This window comes from Talpa europaea (assembly GCF_964194135.1).
Source record: "Talpa europaea genome assembly, chromosome: 15".
In the NCBI taxonomy this organism is placed as follows: Eukaryota; Metazoa; Chordata; class Mammalia; order Eulipotyphla; family Talpidae; genus Talpa; species Talpa europaea.
In genome coordinates this window covers 86,170,484-86,191,892 of record NC_140083.1, presented here as the reverse complement: position 1 = coordinate 86,191,892, position 21,409 = coordinate 86,170,484, and the positions used below count along the sequence as shown (strand labels likewise).

The window sequence follows — 21,409 nt, the reverse complement described above, 5'->3', positions numbered from 1 at the left end:
ACCTCTGGGCCATGAGGCCGGCACCGGCGACTCCCCACTTCACAGCGCCGGCGAGTGCCGGTGCCTGAAACATGCGCCTCCCTGAGCCGTGACTGCCCTCGCCCAAGTCCCTGCTCTCTGCAAAGCTCAGACTGGCCCCACAGTGTCCGCGCACAGCTCCCCTCCCGCTAACAGTCGTGGGGAATCTGGATCCAACATGTGAGCCACAGGGACGCAGAGGCCCGACCTGCCCCCGAGTCAGGGGCCGGAGGTCACCCCGTCAGGACGCGTACAGGCCCCAGGGTGCAGCGGGTGGCGGGAGCAGAAGGCACGGCTGTCACACTGCGGCCCTGGCTGAGCCCAGCTGCCCCCTCCTCTCACCCCCCGTCAGCCCCCACCTGGGGCCTGAGATGGTGTCTCCAGGGTGACCCCAAGGCCCTGCCCGCGGGAGCGCTGCACCCAGAAGACCCTCCAGACCTGCATGGGGGGAAGCAGGGCCGGGAGGGCAGCGGCCCAGGGCGCCCAGAGGGTCACGGCCAGGAGGCCAGTGGCAGGCAGCGGTGCCAGGCTCCCTGCGCCCCACCCCGGCTCCCCGGTGCACACGCCTGCGGGCCGGGGCTCGGGCCAGCGGAAGCAGCTGGGTGTCCATGAGACGTGAGCCGGGCTCTGGCCTCCTGCCCCTCAGCACCCAGTGGGCACCTTGACTCCAGACTCTTCCTTCTCAAAATCCCACCCGGGTCAGAAGGCGGCCGAGGAGCTTCCTTCACCTGCTGGCGAGGGCAGCTGAGCAAGAGGCCAGTGTCCAGGCCGCGGCCTCCTCTCAGGCGACAGCGAGGAGCCCCAGAGGCGCACCGGAGGCGGGGGGCAGCAGCTGTGCGCGGACGGAGGCCTCAGGGCCCGGCCGGCCAGTGGGCGGGAGCGCCCAGGCCTCGCCCCGCTGCCCACCGGAGGGGCCGGGGCCGGAGCACAGGGGGGCGGGGGCGGGGAGGGGGGACCGGAGCCGCAGGGGGCGCGGGGGGGGGGCGCAGAGGGGGGCGCACGGGGCGCGGGCGCTCCGCAGGGAAATGGCCGCGGCCCGTCTTATCTAAAAAGCTCCGAGTCTCGCGTCTAAAGACCAAAGAGCCAGCGAGGCGGCGGGTCCCCGCGAGTCCGGGTCCCACCCGCTGTCCGGGATCACGTCACCAGGATTCAGCGACGGCCCGACTCAGGGTGTCCTCGGAGCGCCCCGTAACCGTGCTGACCCCCCCCCCCCGCGCCTCGCGGCAGCTGTGCCTCGCCAAGGCCGTCGGGGGCCCGAGCCGCGACCCCACCCCCACGGGGACCCCGGGGCCCACGGCGCGGCTCTCGGTGTGGCCCCCCCGCCCCCCGGTCTCCCAGCAGGGGGGCGCCGAGCGGCTGTCGCGGCAGGACCCCCGCGCCCCGGCCCGCGCCGCCCCCCGCGCGCGCCCCGGCCCAGCCCCGCGGCCCCAACTTTCCCGCCGCCGCCGCCCGGCTCCTCGGGAGCGCCCCGCGCGAGCCCGGCCCGCCCCCCGCGCCCCCCGCGCCCCCCGCGCCCCCCTCGCGGGGACGCCCCTCCCGCCGCGGGGCCGGCGCTGATTGGCCGCGCGCGGGGAGGGGGGCCGGGCCGGGCCGGCGCGGGGCCGGGGCCGGGGCCGGCGCGCCCGGCGTGTCCTCCGGCTCCCTCGGCGCCGCGTCCCAGCCGCGGGCCCGCCCGCGCGCCGCGTCCCCCGCGAGCCGCGCCGAGCCGCGCCGAGCCCGAGGCGCCGGAGCCCGCCGGGCCGCGCCGCGATGGGCGCCCGCCAGGACGACGGCGCGGGCAGCCTGTGCCAGGAGGCGCTGCGCATCGTGTCGGAGCTGTGCCTCGCGGGCCGCGTGGACCGGGAGCGCTGCGCGGGCCTCTTCCCGCCCGGCCGCGGCCGCCGGGGCGGGGGCAGCACAGGTAACCGCGCCCGCCGCCCGCCCCGTCCTGCCCCGTCCTGCCCCGTCCTGCCCCGTCCTGCCCCGTCCTGCCCGCGCGCGCTCGCGCCCGGCTCCGGGCGGCCTCGCCGGCCCCGCGCGCCCCGCTGGGGAGAGGCGGGCGCGGGGCGCGGGGCGCGGGGCGCGGGGCGCGGGGCGCGGGGCGCGGGGCGCGGGGCGGCCGGGCCGGGCCGGGCGGGGGCAGAAGCGCCGGCGCCGCCGGGAGCAGCCGGGCCCGCGCTGCCACCTGTGGCGCCCGGACGGCCCCGGAGCCGCGGGACGAGCGCTCGGCGGGCCCCGCCCCGGCCGCCGGCGGCTGCGGGCACCGCGGGGCCGCCTCGCCCTCCGCGGAGGCAGCGGCGCGCGCTCCCATTATGTAAGTTTCGGGTGCGCCTCGCTGCCGGGGGGCGCCGGGCGGGCGGGGGGCGCGCGCTTCCAGGCGAACTTCGGCGCCAAAGGCGGTTTGGTTCCTGCGGAGCCGGATTTGGGGCCACGTCGCGGGCTCGAGGCGCATCTGGGTCGGCGGAAGGGGGGCGGAGAGGGGTGGGAGCCCCTTCCACGGCGCGCCCCACTCCCTCCGGAGCGAGCAGGGGGCGCCCGGCGCGCGGGGGGAGCCGGCGCCGGAGGCCGCGGGAGGGAGTCAGCGCCGCGCGCGCCCCGGGTCGCCCGGGCAACAAGTGGGCGCGGAGGGAGCGCGGGGCGCGCACCTGGACGGTCAGCCGCGGGAGGGGGAGGCGGGGGGCCGCGGGCGCGCTGGGGACCCCACCCCAAGGACCGAGAGGAGCGGCGCTGCCTGCGCTTTCCCGCGCCGCGGTCCCCAACTCCGCGGGGGCTCCAGCGGCGCCGGGGATCCAGGGGCGCGGGGGGCTCCAGGGGCGCGGGGGGCTCCAGGGGCGCGGGGGGCTCCGGGGGCGCCGGGGGCTCGCGTTGCTCGCGGACTGGGGAAGCGCCCGCCCCGCGGGCTGAGCAGCTGCGGCCCAGGCGCTCGCCCCAGCAGGTGTCCAGCCTGCGTGCGGTCCTGCGGGGCTGCGCAGCTTGAGACCAGGCGTGACCTGGGCCCTCGAGGTGGGGTGGAGGCCCCCCAGGGCCTGGGGTGCGGAGAGGCGAGCACGAGGTCTCAGGCCTCCGCAGAGCCCCCTCCGGCAGCAGATGGTGACCCGGGCAGCCCGGAGGTCAGGGAGGAGGTCGCCGGGACCAGCTTCCACACTAACCGGCTGCCTCTTCCGCGTGCCTGTTGGCGCAGCCACCCCGCGGGAACGCTTTCATGGGAAATGAGCCCCCCAAGGCCGGCGGCGGCCAGGGGGGTGCTCAGACTTTCCCTGGTGTCGTCATGGCCACTCCTCGCTCAGACACCCCCCCCTTAGACTTTCTCACCGCTCCTGCCTGTGCCTTTACAAGCCCCCGCGGGCCTCGTGGTCATCGGTCACCACACCCTGGACGCGGGGACCATGGCTCCCAGATCACGGGTGTCCATTCCTCGCTCTGGAAGAGGAGGGGGCTGGGGAAAGCCACGCCCCACTAAGCTGCTCAGGGCTCACAGGGCCTGACCTCCGGCCGGTGCCCCAGGCCAAGAACCCGGCCAGACCATCGTGCTGCCAGCCTGTGCAGACCCGGGTCGCTGCCCCTGGGGATGGCTCCTCAGCGGCGTGACCTGTGCCCCAGGACGTTCGTCCTGTGCCGCTGTTAGAATATCTCGTCTTTGCAGAGTCTTGTCACTGACTCCCCCGCCCCTAACAGGTCACCCCTGAACTCCCGGTGCACGGGGGAGCGAAAAGGAGGTGCTCAGGGGAGTCAGGACACCCTGCCGGCCTCACGTGTTGTTTCCCAGACACAGGCTGTGAGTGAACCTTGGGTTAGTTTGGGATCGTGTCTGGACAGCCGCTGACTGCTGCGTTCCCGCGCTCCCGCGAGGTTCCGTGGAAGCTGCTGGACAGGTGGACCCCAATGGTCACAGCTAGTCGCCCCACTTCAGCTCACAAGCACAGCCCTGCACAGCCGTGGGCGTTTTACATAAACAGCTGCCGCACCGGCGTTCCGGGTGGTGGTGTCACACTTTTCATTCGGGACTAAAAATTCCAAAAAGGAAATTGAGGCAGATTCCTCTAAAGGCCCGTGTTCTGTTCCGCTCTTGGCTGGGAGGTGAGCAGGTCCCGGCAGACCCACCGAGGCTCCTGCCTGCTGAGAGGTGCCCGCGGGATTTGAAGACATTTTATGCTCACTGCGGGGTCGACGTCCATTCCTCTCGGACACCAAGCAAATGGTGGCTCAGCTTAGTCGTGGTTTGCCTGGCCAGGCCCCCCCACCCCCACCCCGCTCTCAGCCCAGGGGCTTCGGGAAGAAGCACAGCTGATAACTGATAATGAGCTGGATTCCCCTTTGACCTGGCGGCCTTGGCCTGCCAGCAGTTTCATGTCCCGAGGTCCCCCACGGGAACGGGCAGTTACCATCAAAGGTCAGGCGGCCTCAGCAAGCATCAATTTCTCTTAATTCCCCGACATCCACATCCTGGCAGTCCTGGGCGCTGCTTCCGAGCCTGGTTGTTTTTTTTTTCTTCTCACAAGATCGGTATTTTCCCTCGGCGTGGACTGCGACTCCCTGAAATCTGCCTCTGGGAGACTTCGTACCCACCGTGTGCGCTGTCCCTCTCGTTCAAACCCCACGTTCTCTAAAACCTGGTCATCTTTGTAATTTTGTTGCATGGGAAAAGTTCGTTATTTGGGGTGAATCTTCATTTATTTACAAGCTTTTTTTTTTTGGCAGAAAATTCTGGTGGAAGACAAACTAGAATTTTCAGTGCCATTTAATGATCTTTATGTCTAAATTGTTTTCTTCCTGATCTGCATCTTACTTTTCAGAATGAAATCAATATATGTGTGTGTGTGGAAGAACTGGGGTGCAGGCCAGAGGTGCGGAGGACTCCCCAGAGACAGAGTGGGGAGCAGAACAGGCAGACTGACTGAAATCCACTGCTGAGGGGAGCAGCGGGGAGACAGGAGGGGTCTGCTGTGCCTTGTAGGCTGCTCCCTGGCCAGGATGGAACTCGTGCTGCAGTGGAGACAGCCTGACTGACGCTGGGCCCCAGGGAGGCCCGTGTCGTCTGCACCTTGTCCTGCTCACATCCTGCTCACTCGGCTCAGGGCTTGGCTCCTCGCAGACGGGTTATGTTCACTGTTTACCTTTAACACTTGGAAACATCTGTGGCTCCTACTGGAGTCTCAGTACATACTTGTTGGCCAAATACTTGAATTAAGGCATGTATCCCCAAGACATCTCAGCGTCCGTATTTGTAAAACGAGGGTGCCGCTTCATGAGCCGGGCTTCGTGAAACCGAGCCTTATGTGCCCGTATCTCTGCGGCTAACACGGCGGTCCATGTGGTCAGGCCTCAGCGTCCAGCCCGGGACAGAGGCAGGAGCCAGGGTCTGGGCGGCCAGGCTGGGGCGGGGCCGGTGGCAGGTTGGGCCGAGGCCGCTGGGTGCCGCTGGGCCCTGCCTCCGGGGCAGCGGGGGCGGCGCTGGGCCGGGGCTGGACACGTGTGATGTCCTGACTGTGGTTCCCAGGGTTCTGGGCGAGGAATGTCCATGTGTTGCATCCATTCGCGTCTGCCAAAGTGAGAGGAGCGCAGGACACAGCCATCGCTCTCCGACGGCACCCCCAGGCCGCTGCTCTTGGAGAGAGGAGTCAGCACTTCGCGGTTGTGAGCACGAGGCAGGAGCCGCACTTCCCTAGCTGCCACCCCCGCGGCAGTAAGAGGCGGCGAGAGGAGGCCTCGGAGCTGGAGGCGCGCCGGGCCGGGCCCGTGAGGCTGTGCTGCCCCGTCCAGGGCTCGCTGCAGTGTCCGTGGGTCCGCGGTGTGAGGGGAGGGCCTCGGCCCAGGGTGCCCGCGCACCCAAGAGCCGCCGCGAGGTCTCCCCCTCGGCTGGGGCGTGAGCCCGCAGGGGCCGCCGAGCAGGCCCGAGACTCGCTCATATTCTTGCCAAATGTCATGCGTTTTTACAGTAAAATCCTGCAAGTCCTCGGTGTGTGACGTGTGCAACTCGGATCCTACACGCACAGCGCTTCTCATGTGCTCGTAAGTGAACCGAGAATGAAGACGGATATTAAATGACCGGCCGGATTGTTTGTGTTAATTTGTAATGAGAACAGCATTGTGCTGCGGTGCCATTATCTTGTTACTATATTTTGGCTAAGTTAATTAGCGCTGCCTGTTATTATTAAAATTCAGTACTGGGAGGCACTGGAGACGAAATCTAACCGTGGAGAAAGCCGAGAATCACTGTTCGAGGGCCCCGAAGTGTGATTAGCACGAATGTGTCCGAGGAAGCCAGGGCTGCCGGGAGCCTTGCAACTGGGCGGCTGGCCGTTCCGCTGTTCCTGATTTGCCCGGTGCAGCTTCTCCAGCCGCTGGAACTCTCAGCACCGCCCCGTCCAGAGACAGAGGCCTGGCTCTGTTACGCCTTCGGGAGAGTTGCTTCCCTCACAGTCGAGCTGTCCGGAGTGCAAGGGGCTCTGAGATGGACTCGGAAAAGCCCCACGCCTGGACGCACAGGTGGAGGCACACGCAGGGGTGCAGCGGCTCTGCAGGGCGGGGCGGGGCCGGTGTGGACAAGAGACAAGCAGACCTGCGGCTGCATTCCGGATGCAGGGGGGAGGCAGGTGGGGCCACAGAGACAGGCGCAGGCCGGTTCTGGGGAGGCATCCTGGGGCGTGGACGGTCCTGAGATGCGTCCTGATCTGCGGCTCCAGTTCACATTCCACCATGGAACAGAGAACATAACGGTCGATTTTTAAAACCTCGTAAATGTCAATTTGTCCACATTGCAGAATTGTTTGATCAGATCACGAGGACTGCCGAGGTCTCCTCTGTCTTCATTGTTGCCTTGGTTCTGTTTCTGCTGTCGCAGATTTACAGGAATAATGGGCAAAATAGTATTAAGAAGCTTATTACCATTTCTAATCTGGACAGTAGGAGGCATTAACCCAGCTGCGGGGCGGCGTGTGCTTGCACCCCCATTCAACAAGTAATTGTTGGGCTTTCTATGTGACAGCTCTCGGGCCAGGCATTAAAATGGGCAGGGGCCGTAAATTATGTGAGCGCACAGTGCTTCAGCGTGACTTTGAAAACCTGAAAAGATTTTTTAAGTTTGGCATTTTTTAATGATTTATTTATTTATTTATGCATACAAGAGCTGGGGTGCAGGCCAGAGGTGCGGGGCGGGGGCCGGGGGGGGGGGCGAGAGGATTCCCCAGAGATAGAGTGGGGAGCAGAACAGGCGGATCTGCTGAAATCCACTGCTGAGGGGAGCAGCAGGGAGACAGGAGAGGTCTGCTGCGCCCTACGGGTCACTCCCTGGCCCGAGCTGCCCCCCAGCTCTCGTATGCACAAAAAATAAAATAAATCTTAAAAAAAAAATAAAGTGCACTGAAGGGACGGCACTTCTCAGCTGGCCCTGCAGGCGGGTGCTCTGAGCGCGTCCCGACCCCTGGCCCCGGCGGCAGAGTGTGTGTACGGCGGCATCACTGTCCTCCCCTCGTGCCCCTGCGGCAGGGACGGGCCCCTGGCTCTGCTCCATCTTGGTGAAGGCGGAGCCTTGAAGGCAGGGCAGATGCTGCAGATGCCCTTTGGAGCAGGGCGTGGGGCCTGCTCAGCGGCTGTGAGGAGAGAGCAGCTCCGTCCTATCTGGTGCTGCGGGTCTGGGCCCTGGACACGCCGGCTCACTCTGTGCTGACTCCGGCTCCACACGGGGCTGCGAATGAGTCACCGGCAGGGCAGCCGCGTCTCCAGCTCCGAGGAGCTGCCCCAGGAGAGCCACTGGGGTCTCGGACCCGGCCTCCGACGGCCAGGGCCTGGAATACCCGGAACTGACGAGTAACTGCTGATTGACCACGGGAAATTATATTCTTGCACATTTTCAAAATTAAAGAAGTAGAATTTTAAAATTAAAAAAATGGCACCGAAAGGCACAGATGAGAACGTCCACCAGACCCGGGCGCGCGTGCGGGCAGCGGATCAGGCCCGGGTACTCCGGCAGGGGCAGGACCACACCCCCCCACCATTGCCACCCTCAGGCTTCCGAGAAATCGCATTTGGGGCTTATGTTGTTCCCGCCCGGCGTGGCCTCATCCCATCTTCAGGGCTGCGTGGCTGGTCTGTGCCGGCCACGCCAGCTCCTCGGACAGGTAAACGCGCTCTCAGCCCCTCGCCCGCCCCTCACGGACCCTTCTCTGGCCCCAGGGCCTTGGCAGGGAGCTGCCGGAGGGAGGGGCACCGCAGAGCCTGGGGCGTGGGCCCGACCCTGGCCGCCTCCCCCGCCTGGAGGGGTGCCCTGGGGAGCCGCCCTCCCCAGCCCCTGCGCCCATCTCCCCCCACCGGGGACCCAGCCCGCTCTCTCAGGGCCGGCCCCTGCCTCTCCGGCTCCAGGCTTCCGAGCCTCACAGCCGGATGGGCGGGTCTCTGCTGGACCCCACCGAGGAGCGCTCACCCGCAAGCCTGTGCTCCCCATTCCACATGCGGCCCCAGCCCTCAGACCGCCCCTCTGTGACAGCCCAAGCCCCAGGGGGCTCACGTCACTCGGGTCCTACTCCGCCAAGCGAGCAGTGCTGGCCTCACGCCAAAGACCTGGCTGCGCCTGCTCGGTGCCCGCCCCTGCTGGACACCTGCCCAGCACTTCCCGGGGCCCTGCCCAGCGCATCCAGCCCCCAAGGCTGCAGCCTCGCCCCCACGCGTGTCTGGTAGCCGGTCACTGCTCGCTCTCCTTCCCCAGGTCAGCAGTGTCCCCCCTGCCATGGGGCTGCTGCTGGACCCCCAGGCCTGCCCCGAGCTAGTGAGCTTCGCCCACCCTCACCCTAGAAGTCCCCAGCGTCTGTGGCCACACGCGGGCCTGGTTCTCCGGCTTCCCAGTCATCTCTGGGGGCTCTGCTCCAGCAGGTCCTTTCCTTGAGCCTCAGGGCGCAGGCGGGGCTCAGGGGTCAGCGGCCACAAGCAGGGGTCGCAGGCGGGGTTTGTGCCCAGCCCAGGGCCCCACTCCTCACCAGCTCAGCGGGACCACGGCCTCTGCACTGCCCCCCCCCCCGTCTGCCGCCTGCATGCACGTGTGGCGTCCTCAGCGGCTCTCAGGCAGCTGCGCCGTCCTGCAGGGCCTGGAGCTGCTGCCCTCCCAGACGGCTGCTCGTGGCGCCTGCCGGGGAACTGCGGACAGTCACTCGCACACATTGGGGGGGGGGGTGTTGCCACACCCCAGGGCAAGAGGGCAGTGGCGTGGGAGGCCGAACTGCCTGGCAGGCGGTCAGCGGGGGACAGTCCACATGAGGGGCCCCCACGGAGAGAGACGAGAACCACCGTGGATGCCAGGGCGAGGGCACGAGGGGCGCCAAGGTCCGTGGTGCCAGAGCCCCCCCAGCGTGTGGGCACCATCAGGGGTCTCGCCCGAGCCAGGCCCTGTCCTGCGTGTCTGGGTCCCGCTGCAAGGAGACCCCTGGAGCTCCCTGTCAACGGCCTAGACCCCAGTGGTCACCAGCCCCGGCAGCTGAGGCCACGGGGGATGTGCAACGAGCCTCGCCCTGGGCTGCAGGGCAGGCGCCGTGGTGCCCTGGTCTCTGTCCATCCCGCCGGACCCTGGCACCCCGGGCAGCGGGCAGCCTGTTCTGAGCAGGGACTGGCGGTGGCAGGTGACCCTGTGGCGACTTGTGCTGCCGCCCGGGGCCTTGCTGTCCCATAACAGACCCAGGCGGGGCCACTCGTCACCGTTCTCAGGGCCCCGGGTGCTCAGGGTGGGTGTGGGCCGCGGCCTCGACCTCAGAGACCAGGAGGGTCACAGGTCCCCAGGAACACGCGTGAAATACCGTCAGTCATGAAATGCGGCAGCGACAAGAAGTGAGCCCAGGTGCTGGGAAGCCCGGCCGAGGCCTTGCTGGACGCGGGGCGGCCGTTGGTAGAGCTGCCCCGGAGCGCGTGGTGAGGTGCGGTCGAGCTGGAATGCGTGGAGGTCGCGCAGGCAGCGTCGCCGCGCACAGTTAATGCTGGAAAGCGCGCTGACCGCGTGTTCTCTTTGTTAATAATAAAAGAAGTAAAAATAAACGTCTCTCTTTCCAGTGGACTTGTAACCCCTGGGTCTGCAGGCACATTCCCTCGCGTGCCGTCAGCCGGTGGCACCCGAGCCAGGAGGTGGCGGACTTGAGGCAGGAACACGAGGCTGCGGGAAAGGGCGCGGGTCTGGGCCTCGGGTGCAGAGCCTGGTGGCCGCTGTGGCTGACACACACCTCAGGGCTGGGCTCCCTGGCTTCCAGGGCTCCTGCTTGGGGGGAGTGGGGGGGGCAGCCGCCCTGTTCTACCCCTCAGGCCCAAGCGCCTGGAAACGGGTCACGTGTGCTGAGGGTTTCCTGTGTGCAACTGAGGTGTCCCCGGGATGGCGTTTTAAAAATATCTCCTCTGAGTTTCCAGGCGTCTTACTGATCTCTCTTCCCTGCAAAGCAAACTTTGAAACCCTGAGTCTAGAAAATTTATCATCGTAATGAAATCTCTGCACTTCTGCCGTCTGTGTGTGTGGCTGTGAACTCCTGCTGCTCTGTGATCTCTTCCAGACATTTCCGTCAGCCTGCTGGCTGTCGTGGTCAGCTTCTGCGGCCTGGCCCTGCTGGTGGTCTCCGTGTTCGTCTTCTGGAAGCTGTGCTGGCCCAGCTGGAGGACTAAGCCCGCAGTCCCCGGCGCAGCCGCGCTGCCCCAGAGCGTGTCTAGCTCAGCATCCGCTGAGCCGTGCGAAGCCGAGGAGAAAAAGGAGGCGGCAGAGGACGGAAAGCCCGCGCTGAGAGCCACCGAGCCCGCGATAAAGATCAGCCACACCTCCCCCGACATCCCCGCGGCCGTGCAGACCGCCCTGAGGGAGCACCTGGCCAAGAATGCACGTGTGCAGAGGCAGACCACCGACCCCACGCCGTCCTCCCGGTAAGAACTGGCGAGCACGTGCCACTGGATCATGTGTGTGCAGGTGTGTGTGCAGGTGTGAGCATGTGCAGGTCCATACAGGTGTGTGTGCAGGTGCAGGTGTGTGTCCGGGTACGTATGCAGATGCAGGTGCATACAGGTATGTGCGTGTCCAGGTAAGTCGGCAGGTGCAGGAAGTAGAGGTGCGTGCATGTGCAGGTGCATGTGCAGGTGTGAACATGTGCAGGTGAGCGCAGGTGCGTGTGCAGGTGGGTGTGTATAAACATGTATGATTTCTTGAGAGAAAACTGAGGCGGGAAGAAGAAGCGAAGCCGTGAGGAAGAAGCAGATGGGGGCACGGTGGGGCGGGTTGTTGCGGGGCAGGGGCGCAGCACACCTGAGAGAAGGAAGCCCCGCGGGACCTGGCAGAGAGGCCGCTCGCTGGGCTGCACCTGCTCCTGACTGCCCCTGGCAGCCTCCGGGCTGGCTCTGACACGCGTGGTGGCGCGGCCTCGAGCAGGCAGGGCGAGCGGCCACCAGCAAGTGCGCGGAGCGAGCAGTGGAGACTGACAGCGAGTCCACACCACTCCGCGGCCGTCCGGCGCGAGATGCCGCGAGGCCCCCGCTCGCTGAAGCCGCAGAGACCAACCCGCACCCGAACTGCCCTGTCAAAATCGGATGCGCTGCTAGAAGTGACTGGAGCCACCGCTGCAAACTGCGGCCACGGCCGTATTCAGGAAGCCTCCCAGGCTCGCAGTTCGGGGTGACGCGCTGGCGAGTCCGCAGGGCGTGGTGGAAACACGAACACGTCTCTGAGCACACGCTGCAGACGGGACCCTCCAGCGACCAGCCGCCCTCTGCCCAGAGTCTTTTTGGAAACCTCAGGGAAACGAAACTCTCCAAATGCCACGTGTGGAGATGGAGACTCCACGGGAGAGCGGGGCGCGGCCACACCTGTGCAGGGTCCCCACAAAGGCAGAGGCCCCCCAGTCCCCCGGGACCGAGTTTGGGGGCCGGCTCGGGGGTCTGGCCCTGCGCGGCTGCTGGAGAAACGGGGGTGGGGGTGGGGACGGCCAGTGCGGCCCCAGCGCCGTCCCTGGGGGAAACCGGTGGTGCCCCGCTTCTCAGACTCAACCCTGAGGCCGCCAGGGAGGCCCCCCCACCCCCCGCACGTGTTTTTATGAAATTCAGAGCAGGACGAGTTCAGGCGCTGCCCCCGCGGCGGGCCGGGCCGGGCCGGGCCGGGTCTGAGCCTGCGGGTTCCAACACAACGGTCGCCTCGTGCGGAGCTGCGGCCGGAGGCCCAGGCGGGCGGGCCAGGGGCAGCCGAGATGCTTCCCTCCAGGCCTGCTCTCGCCGCGCAGCGCGGGAATCCATGATCCAGGCTGGAAGAACCGGTGTTCTTGGATTTATTTTTTCGACCTGCTGTTACCCGCCAGCGACAGCTCTGTTGCGAGCATCAACCCGTGTTCTCAGAACTTTCCTCGTAGGTCAGAAGCTACCAGGGATGTTCTCCAAAGGGACTTCCTATGCGTCCCCTGAAATACATGCAAGAGCAGGAGCAACCGTTACTGACTCTTGTGATGGAACCATTTTCTGACCGTGGAAAAGGTCAGGGGCCAGCATTTCAGAGTAACTGGCCATTTGTCTCGTGAATTACGGTTCCAGAGCAACTTGGCAGCCAGTCCTCGGCGCAGAGCAGTGACTCAGTGCGTTCTGACCTCGGGCGCTGACCCGCCGCCGGGGTCGAGGGACAGCGCGGTGGGGGGCGAGGCCGGGCGGCAGGTCTCAGCTCCTGGGAGGTAGTACGGTGGCGGGAGGCTGAGCTGAGGCTTCCTGTCCAGGAAAGCAGGGCCCAGGGGCCTCTGGCCCTGCCCCCCCCACCTCTGGAGGGATCTGCCTCCACGGGGGCGACGCGGGCTCCCGGTGGGTCCCAGGCACCCGCCCGCAGTTCCCGGCCTCTGCCCGGTGTGAGAATCTGTCCGGACAGAAACCTGGGAGTCGCTGGGGGACACAGCCCCTTGTCGCTGGCGGCTCCGGCCAGCTCAGGCCCTGCGGGGCCTCCTCCCCCGGGGAAGGAGGCGGGAGCAGCGACGGGCAGGCGGCGGGTACCCGGACGGGGTATTTATCTGAGTCGAAACAGCCACTGGCTTGTCCCTGTCACCCCGAAAGAGGGAAGGAGAAGAAAAAAGAGCAAGAAGGAAGCCGAGACTGTGTTGTCATGGCGATGGTTGAACACTGTGCTAATTACAGCTCCTCTTAGCCGACGCGCTGGCTCAGAGCACGCGCCCCCCCCCCCCCCCCCGCGTGCTGAGGGCGCAGGCTCGGCCCGAACCCCCGCTCTGTCTGGGGCAGGGGGGGAGTCCCGGTTTTGAGGACAACAGGAGATGCAATTTTCTATTTTGAAAAGCGAGTGTGTGAAATAAGGGTCCAGTCTATAAGAAATAAGGAATTAAGTTCTTGGGGGGTTGACTCACAACGCATTTTTTTAATCAAAAATCTTTGCCAAGTGAAGGTGGTACCGGCAGAAACCAGGTCATGTCGGGCGCTCGGCCCCTGGGAGCGGCTCCTCCAGCCCCCACACCTGCAGGCTCCCCCCGGCCCCGCCGGGCCTCCAGGCTGGCTGCTCGCATGCTGGTGCCGCCCTGACCCTGCCCGCCCTGGTCCTGCCCGCTGGGCCTGTGGAGCTGCTGCGTCCAGGGTCAGGGCCTCCCAGCCTGCCCAGGCCACGGAGCCACGGCGTCCAGGAAACGGGCCTCACACTTGAAGGCCATGAAGACCCCGCACGCCACTCAGACCAGAACAAACCCCGAGTCGACGGGCCGGAGCTGCTCCCGCGCCAGGGTGGAGGCGGCACAGGCAGGCTCCAGCCGCAGCCTCGTCACCTCGCACGGGGATCCGCGATGACCCCGCGCCTCGGCGGACAGCTGGCTGCGTGGCCCCGCCCAAGCATGCCTTCTGGCCACGCGTGCCCGGCTGAGGCGCGGGGGCGCGGCGCCTGTTGATCGGGTCCCACAGACGGAGCGGCCTCGCTCTTTCCCAGCGCTCGGGACCCAGCGAGGCCGTTAAAAGCGCATCTAAAAATACATCTCGGGCTCTTCCCACGAGGAACTTCGGCGCGTAGTGAATTACACGATTTTCTCATCCATCATGACGCTCAGTGCAAGGGGTGGCAGGAAAGCACACGGAATGTCCCGTCTGCGTGGCCGCCCAGCAGAGTGACCGGCGTTGGGGAAGGTAAGCAGACGGGGTGTCTCTGCCGGGACAGGACGGGGGCAGCTCCTCGGCCCCCCGGCCTTGGTCAGAGCTGTTTTCCCTCTTTGCCTCTCTGTGAGGTGTGCACCGCCCACGGGCGACGCATCCGAGTATCTCGCTGCAAGGTGCGCGCCTGCCGGGCCTGGGCCGTCGACCTCACGCGAGCCCCTCCGCGGCCAGCGCCAGCGACCGCGCAGAGCCGGGGCGGCAGGGTCTCGGGGCTCTCCGCCCCCCGCGAGACGAGGCACCCGGGCCCAAGTGCAGAGTCTGGTCAGCGGGCTCTGGGCCGGAGACAGGGCGTGCCCGGGCAGGGGCGGCGCTGGCGTGTGGAGCCCCCTCCGAGGCGCTGCCCGGGGCCGGCGGCACCGGCGGGCCGGGTGTTCCCAGCGGAAGCGGCCAGTCCACGCCGGGCACCACCTCCCAGTGACTGCGGGCGCCCTTCTCCCCCGCTGGGCTCCATGTCCACGCCGGGGGCCCTCGGGGAAGGGCCTCCCAGGGGATGGGCCCCGGGAGGTGGAGACCTGGGAGGCCACCGACTCCCCCCCTCCCCGCAAGGTCAGAAGCTCAACGTCTAGGATCGCACGGTGGACACGTGCTTGTGTCTCCGGCCTCGCGGGTCCCCGTCACCGTCCCCCACACGCAGTCCCGCCCCTCGGCGCGCCTCGGCACTCCGCAGGCCTCATCTGCAGTCCCCTCCTTCCACGTAACTCTCCACGACACCCCTGAGCCCCCTTCAAGCAGAAAACAGATCGCCCCCCCATGCCACAGGGGTGTGGCTGGGGCCCGCCCCGTGCCCGTGCGCCGAGCCCGAGCTGCGCTGTGCAGTGAGCCGGGGGCTCGCGGGAGGGCTGTGGCTGACGCGCGGTCTCCGCGCCGCGGCCGGCTGGATGGCGGGCCGGGGGCTGCCACCCACTAGCGGCCGAAGGAGGAGGGCAGCCCAGCCCCGGGAAGGACGCTGCTCGAATGTGAGAGACACGTTCAGTTACGACTCTGGCCCTGACGAGTTCCATTTCAGTGTAATTGTAACGACGACAGCTTGAACCCTGAGACCGCGGGGTTATCACAGAGGCAGGGGTTTTGCAGACTCCTGGAAATCGCGTGTTTGCCAACAGGTCCAGCTGGCGCCTCCCACCCCTCTGTCCAACGTCCTGTGTGGGGATGTTCATCTGGGGGCCACCTGGAGCAACTCGGGGTGCAGGTGTGAGCGCCCCGGCAGACATGGGCAGCGGCGCCTGGCCCAAGAGCCAGGGGAGGGAGGACTAGTTTGCTCGAGATTGGGGCGACGTGAGGACACCAGTGGGGGCAAAAGGGTGGGGTCCGAGCTTCCACGACCCGCGGCTCAGCTGGCCGAGGCCGGGGCGTGAGAGCAGGCGTGGATGGCACGCTCAGGGCACCTGCCTGGGGCAGCATCTCACCATGTAGCGCTGTCACCAGCGAGCTGCCTGCCTGCGTGCGTGCGTGTGTGCCTGCGTGTGTGCGTGGGTGTGTGTGAGCGTGTGCATGTTTGCTGCTGTAGACGTGGGCTCCTGTGACCCTGGGGCCTCCTGTGTCACCCACGACCTGACGGTTGTGTGTGCATGTCATGTGTGCAGGCACGGTTGTCTTGTGTGTCTGTGTGAACATGTGTGTGGGGGTTGTGTGTGTGCGTGTTGTACGTGTGTGAGGTGGTGCTGGCTGCTGCAGATGCCGGCTCACGCTATCGGGGGCCCTGTGTCGTCCTGACCTAACGGCCGGTGTGTGCGTGTGTGTGTGTGTGTCCGCGCTGCAGCCACAACTCCTTCAGGCGGCACCTGCCGCGGCAGATGCAGGTGTCCAGCGTAGACTTCGAGCCGGGCGCCGAGCCCGCGCTGCAGCGGGGGGAGACCACCACCAGCATCGGGCGGATCAAGCCCGAGCTCTACAAGCAGAGGTCGGTGGACTCCGAGGGCGGCGGGCACGCGGACGCCCCGACCTGCGGGAAGCTGAACTTCGCGCTGCGCTACGACTACGAGGGCCAGCTGCTGGTGGTCAGGATGATCCAGGCCCTGGACCTGCCGGCCAAGGACTTCAGCGGCACCTCCGACCCCTACGTGAAGATGTACCTGCTCCCCGACCGGAAGCGCAAGTTCCAGACCCGCGTGCACAGGAAGACGCTGAACCCCCTCTTCGACGAGACCTTCCAGTTCCCCGTCCCCTACGGCGAGCTGGGCGCCCGCAAGCTGCACTTCAGCGTGTACGACTTCGACAGGTTCTCCCGGCACGACATGATTGGGGAGGTGATCCTGGACAACCTGTTCGAGGCCTCCGACCTGTCCCGGGAAGCGTCCGTGTGGAGGGAGATTCTCTGCGCCACCACGGTGCGTGGGGCCGGGCGGGGCTGGGGCAGGCCATGGGGGGCACAATCCTGGGGTGTAGCCCTGCAGGGCTGCCAAACCCTCCACACCTCACAGGCACAACTGGGGTCCTGCAAGTCACTGGCACGGTGGAAGCCAGACGGGGTCCCCAGGCATGTGGCCAGACCAGGGAGTCCCCTGTGGAGGCCCCTGGGGTGCTGAGGCAGGGGTGGCCCCGCTGGCCTGGGGCACGGGTGGTGCCGTCGCCGGCTGGGAACGCCTGGCGTGGCTGCTGCAGTCGAGGCCGCTGACCTGACTGCCCCCGCAGGAGAGCGTGGACCTGGGGGAGATCATGTTCTCCCTCTGCTACCTGCCCACGGCCGGCCGCATGACACTGACGGTCATCAAGTGCAGGAACCTGAAGGCCATGGACATCACGGGCTCCTCAGGTAGGGCCTGCGGGGGCGGGCGGGGCAGGGCCGGGCCTGGCGGGGCCCCTCCAGGGCCAGGGTGTCCGGCGGGCACCCCTGGGCCTGGCTGCTCGGGCCTGGCTTCTTACTCAGTTTCTTCATCGCGGCTCCAAGTCAGCCGTTGCTCACACCCTGGGGCAGAGTTTTTTGAAAGTGTCATCGGCAGACGGGCCTCGGGCTCGGGCGCTGACTTGTCTTTCTCCGCGGGCTCAGTCCTCGCCCAGCGCTGACCTGCAGTCGGCCGGCGCCTGCCAGTGGCCCTGGACACCAGCCTCCCGGCGTCCCGTGTGGCCCCGATCCCCCCACGCCACCCTGACACCTCGCCCCCCGCACACCCCGTCCCCCGCACCCACCCCCCACGCCACCCCATCCCTCTGCACACCCTGTCCCCCCACACACCCCAGCCCTCCAGGACACCCCGTGCCCCGGGCAGCTCAGGACTGAGGGCTGTGCGGCCACCACACGCTGACCAAGTTCACTGCCCCCACCTGACCTGCAGGACACCCCTGGGCCGCGAGGCCACGCTCCCCACTGCAGCTTTACCACCATTTAGCCCAAAACTTGGGCCACTCTGGGGACCTCAAAAAATACCACAGTGAGCAAGTCTCCCTGGGCTCCCCAGAGACAGTCCCGAGGGAAATTCTGCTTCGTGGTTTTGGGAAAATCTTCAAGTCATGTCCTGCCCGTTAGGCCCTGGTTTAACCTCCACTCCTGGGGTGCGAGCGCCCGTGTCCGCGCGGGTCTGCACGAGGGCCACTGGCCGCCCGCTGGCCACGCGCGGGAGGACGCTGTCAGGCGGCGCAGGGGCCGGGCGCTGGTGACTCACACAACAGGCGGGGGGGGGCGGCGTCGAGGCCGTCAAGAGCCTCGGGGGACGGGGTGTCCTTGGGTGCAGAAGCCTTGGGTCAGGAAGCTGTAAGGCCTTAGGGTGAAACAGTGCGGCCTGCGGCCTGCAAATCACCCCACGTCCTGCCCCTCCTGGCTGCGTCAAAACCATCGAGTTGTGAGACAGGCAGCCCGAGGCGGCACGCGCAAGGCCACCCTGATTACAGGACGCTCCTCACGGGCGTTAGCTTGAGACCCCCCACCCGCCCCGTCCGCACCACAGGCCCGAGCCCAGCTCCAAGAAATTGTCCCCTGGGCAGAGAGGCCGCTCCGTGGCACCGGCCCGTCCCCCGCGCCAGAGTATTTCTTCTGGAATACTCCTTGCCGAGACCCACGCCCGGCGCGTTCCGAGGAGACCCTGGTGGGCATGGAGCAGGCCGCGGGCGCCAGGCCGGGACTCGCGAGTGACCGCGGCCGCCCTCCCGCCCCTAGACCCCTACGTCAAGGTGTCCCTGATGTGCGAGGGCCGCCGGCTGAAGAAGAGGAAGACCACGACCAAGAGGAACACGCTGAATCCCGTGTACAACGAGGCCGTCGTCTTCGACATCCCCCCCGAGAACGTGGACCAGGTCAGCCTGTCCATCGCCGTCATGGACTACGACAGGTAGGCGCCCAGGGCCGCTGCAGGACGGGCTGCTGCCCACTCTTTCCTTCTCCCGAAGTGGCCGTTCTCACGCCGAGGGACACGGGCGGGGGGCGGGGGGCGGGGGGCCTGACAGCCACACTCTCCCGGGCCGCGCGGCAGCGTCAGGAGCCCGCGCCCGCGGGCTGTGTGCCCAGCCAGGCAGGGCGGGAGCGGAGGTGGGGGGGCTTCTCCACCCAGCTCAGCACCCAGAGCTCCTCCACTCCGGGGAGGAGCAGGGCCCAGCGGGGTGTCACCGTCGGCAGGAGATGAGCGCACCCCCAGCCCCCCACCAGCACCCCCCATCCCGTCCCCCGGGGCTAACCAGGAAGGAGGATGGAGACGGTCAGGGACGCTGACCGCAGGCGATGCCGAGTCGGGCGGGGCGCGGGCAAGGGGGGCTGCCGAGGCCGAGAGGAAGGACAGCACGTCACGCTTACCAGGAGAGCAGAAACTAGCGAATGAGGACGCGAAACCCGTGGTCAGTGTGAGGCAGCAGTGGGGGTGCGAGACCCGCGGCCGTTCCCCCGCGCAGGGTCGGGCACAACGAGGTCATCGGCGTGTGCAGGACGGGCCTGGACGCCGAGGGCCTGGGGCGCGACCACTGGAACGAGATGCTGGCTTACCACCGCAAGCCCATCACCCACTGGCACCCGCTGCTGGAGGTGAGCCGCCCGCCCCGCTCTGCCCCTGGGGCATGTCCCTGGAGGCGAGTCCCCTGGGGGTGCTATGGGGGGGTGTCCCTGGGGGCGAGTCCCCTAAGGGTGCTATGGGGGGTGTCCCCCGAAGGTGTCCCCTGGAGGGGTGTCCCCTGGCTTTCTAAGAGACCCTGCCGGACATGGACTCTGTCCTCCAGGCCCCTGCGCCTCAGTGCAGTCCAGTGCGCGGGGATTGGTTTAGAAATAAGCCATAGAAGCTGTCACCTGCTTTTTCTTTGCGGTGCTTGGAAACTTACACCCGTGGGTGGTGACTGTGACGCCCCTTGTTAGTGCCCGGAGACTGGGGGCTGCTGCTTCCTGTTGTGAAAACAGCCCTGGGGTACAGGGGACACGATTCTGTCCCTCTGGGCCCCCGAGTGGGCCAGTAGCCACGCGACCTGAGAAAGGCTGTAAGAGAAAGCCAGGAAGAGGCTTACTGATGACCCGTCACTCCTGAGCGCACCGGGAAGCCCCAGGCCACAGATCCCCCATGGCTCGGCTCGGACACCCGGGCTCTGGCAGGGCAGCGAGGGGCTCAGGACAGGGCCTGGTCCAAGGTGCAGGCCATGTGCAGCTGCTCCACCGGGAAGCACAGGGCGTGTCCCCCGCAGGTGACCTTGGGGGGGGGGTTCCACGTCAGTGTCTTTCCAGAAGCCACCTCACCCGCCCCAGGGCCCTCCCTGAAACCAAGCTTCTGCCAAAGATGTACTTTGGGGGTGTCGGTTTTTGCTCCCCTATATGCCAACTCAGCAAGTGCCCCAGAATCCCCAAAACAGGAGCCGCCACACCCCACACCCACCCACTCCCTGCACAGACCCCCCGTCAGGGAGGGACTGGTCATGGGCCTGAATCCTGAGGCCTCTGGGCAGCGCCTGCCGGGTTGGGGCACAGGGGCCGGGCAGCGCCCTGGCCCCGAGTCCTCGGGTGAGCGCATTGTGCCCTCACGGCAGCAGGGAGCCGAGACCTGAGGGACAGGAGAGGCTGATGCACCCCTGCTGGCCCCGACTCGGCCCCTAGGCTTACCCCTGGTCGCTGCCTCTTCCCAGGCAGAGTGTGTAGTTTGACGGGGGATGAGCCCCCCTGTTCCCACTTGCCAGCCCGGCCTCCTCTCCTCAAGGGACTGCGGCAGCCCCTGCCCAGAGCCGCAGCTCCCAGTGACCACTGCCCCCGCCCCCACACAGCAGCACTGACCAGTGACAGGGGAGGCCAGGCCAGAGCAGAGGTGGCCCGAGGGCCGGCTTCTTGGTGCAGCCTGCAGGTGAGTGGAGGTGTGGCCTGTCCTGTACCTGCACAGGTGAGAGCCGGGGTGGGGCGTGGTCTGCGACTTGCCTGTGGGTGCCGGTGCCCACAGGGGCAGCATGAGGCCACCTGACCCCCTTCCTGCCCCATCTCACGCCTGGAACCCTTGCCTTTCAGCTTCCTGGCCGGGCCACCAGCTTTGACAGTCAAGGATCCTGCCCGTCCCCCAAACCACCTTCCACCCCGTAGGACTCCAGAACAGGAGAGCCCGAGGGGACGAGGGGCACCGTGGGCCAGTGGCCTTTTGAGTTCGGGCCTCCAGGTGCACCTGCGGCCCGGCCAGTGGCGGCGCTCCCCAGGCGGCCTGGCCCCTCCTGCTGCGCGGGTCCCCTTGCCTGAACAGAGTCCGCCTGGCCGCGCCTGGGTCGTCCGGCCGGTCCACCCAGAGCTGTGGGGTCCAAGCTGGCAGCGCCTGGCCAGGGCCACGCGGGGACCCCTGCCCCACAGCCAGCTCTTCTGGAGGCTCCTCTGCCCGCCGGGGTCTCTGTCTCTCGCGCCCCCTCTTTGAAACATGCCCCGGCTGTAAGCTGGAACCCCCCGGGGTGGCCGCTCATCTGTCGAGAACCACGGTGGGTCGGCCCAGAGCCTGGCCTCCCGGATGGGGGCACCCCCAGCGCCAGGAGCGAGCCCCGCAGACCCGCCAGTGAGAAACACTGGGCCCTGCGTGGATGCACGGACCCGGACCCGGACACAGGACATGGACACTGGACATGGACACAGGATACAGACACAGGACACAGGACATGGACACAGGACACAGGACACAGGACATGGACACAGGACATGGACACTGGACATGGACACAGGACACAGACACTGGACACAGACATAGGATATGGACACAGGACACACAACACGGACACAAGACATGGACACAGGACACGGACACAGGACATGGAAACAGGACACGGACGCAGGACATGGACGCAAGACACGGCTCCCAAGCCCGCACCGGTGGCGGGAAAGCCCGTTTTCGGCGGAGCCCTAATTCCAGAGTATCTTCAGGCATTTGGA

The 21,409-nt window shown here is 67.0% G+C and overlaps 1 protein-coding gene across 1 annotated transcript; it reads left to right on the top strand.

Moving 5' to 3' along the window:
• Positions 1-1,767: 1,767 nt before the first annotated feature.
• Positions 1,768-20,698, top strand: SYT10 (synaptotagmin 10; the record flags this gene model as incomplete). Its single annotated transcript, XM_084256193.1, has 7 exons — positions 1,768-1,918; positions 10,515-10,875; positions 15,878-16,445; positions 16,750-16,870; positions 18,209-18,380; positions 18,934-19,063; positions 20,513-20,698. The coding sequence occupies 7 exons, from the start codon at positions 1,768-1,770 to the stop codon at positions 20,582-20,584; spliced, it is 1,575 nt and encodes a 524-aa protein (XP_084112319.1). The 3' UTR covers positions 20,585-20,698.
• Between the last annotated feature and the right edge of the window lie 711 nt (positions 20,699-21,409).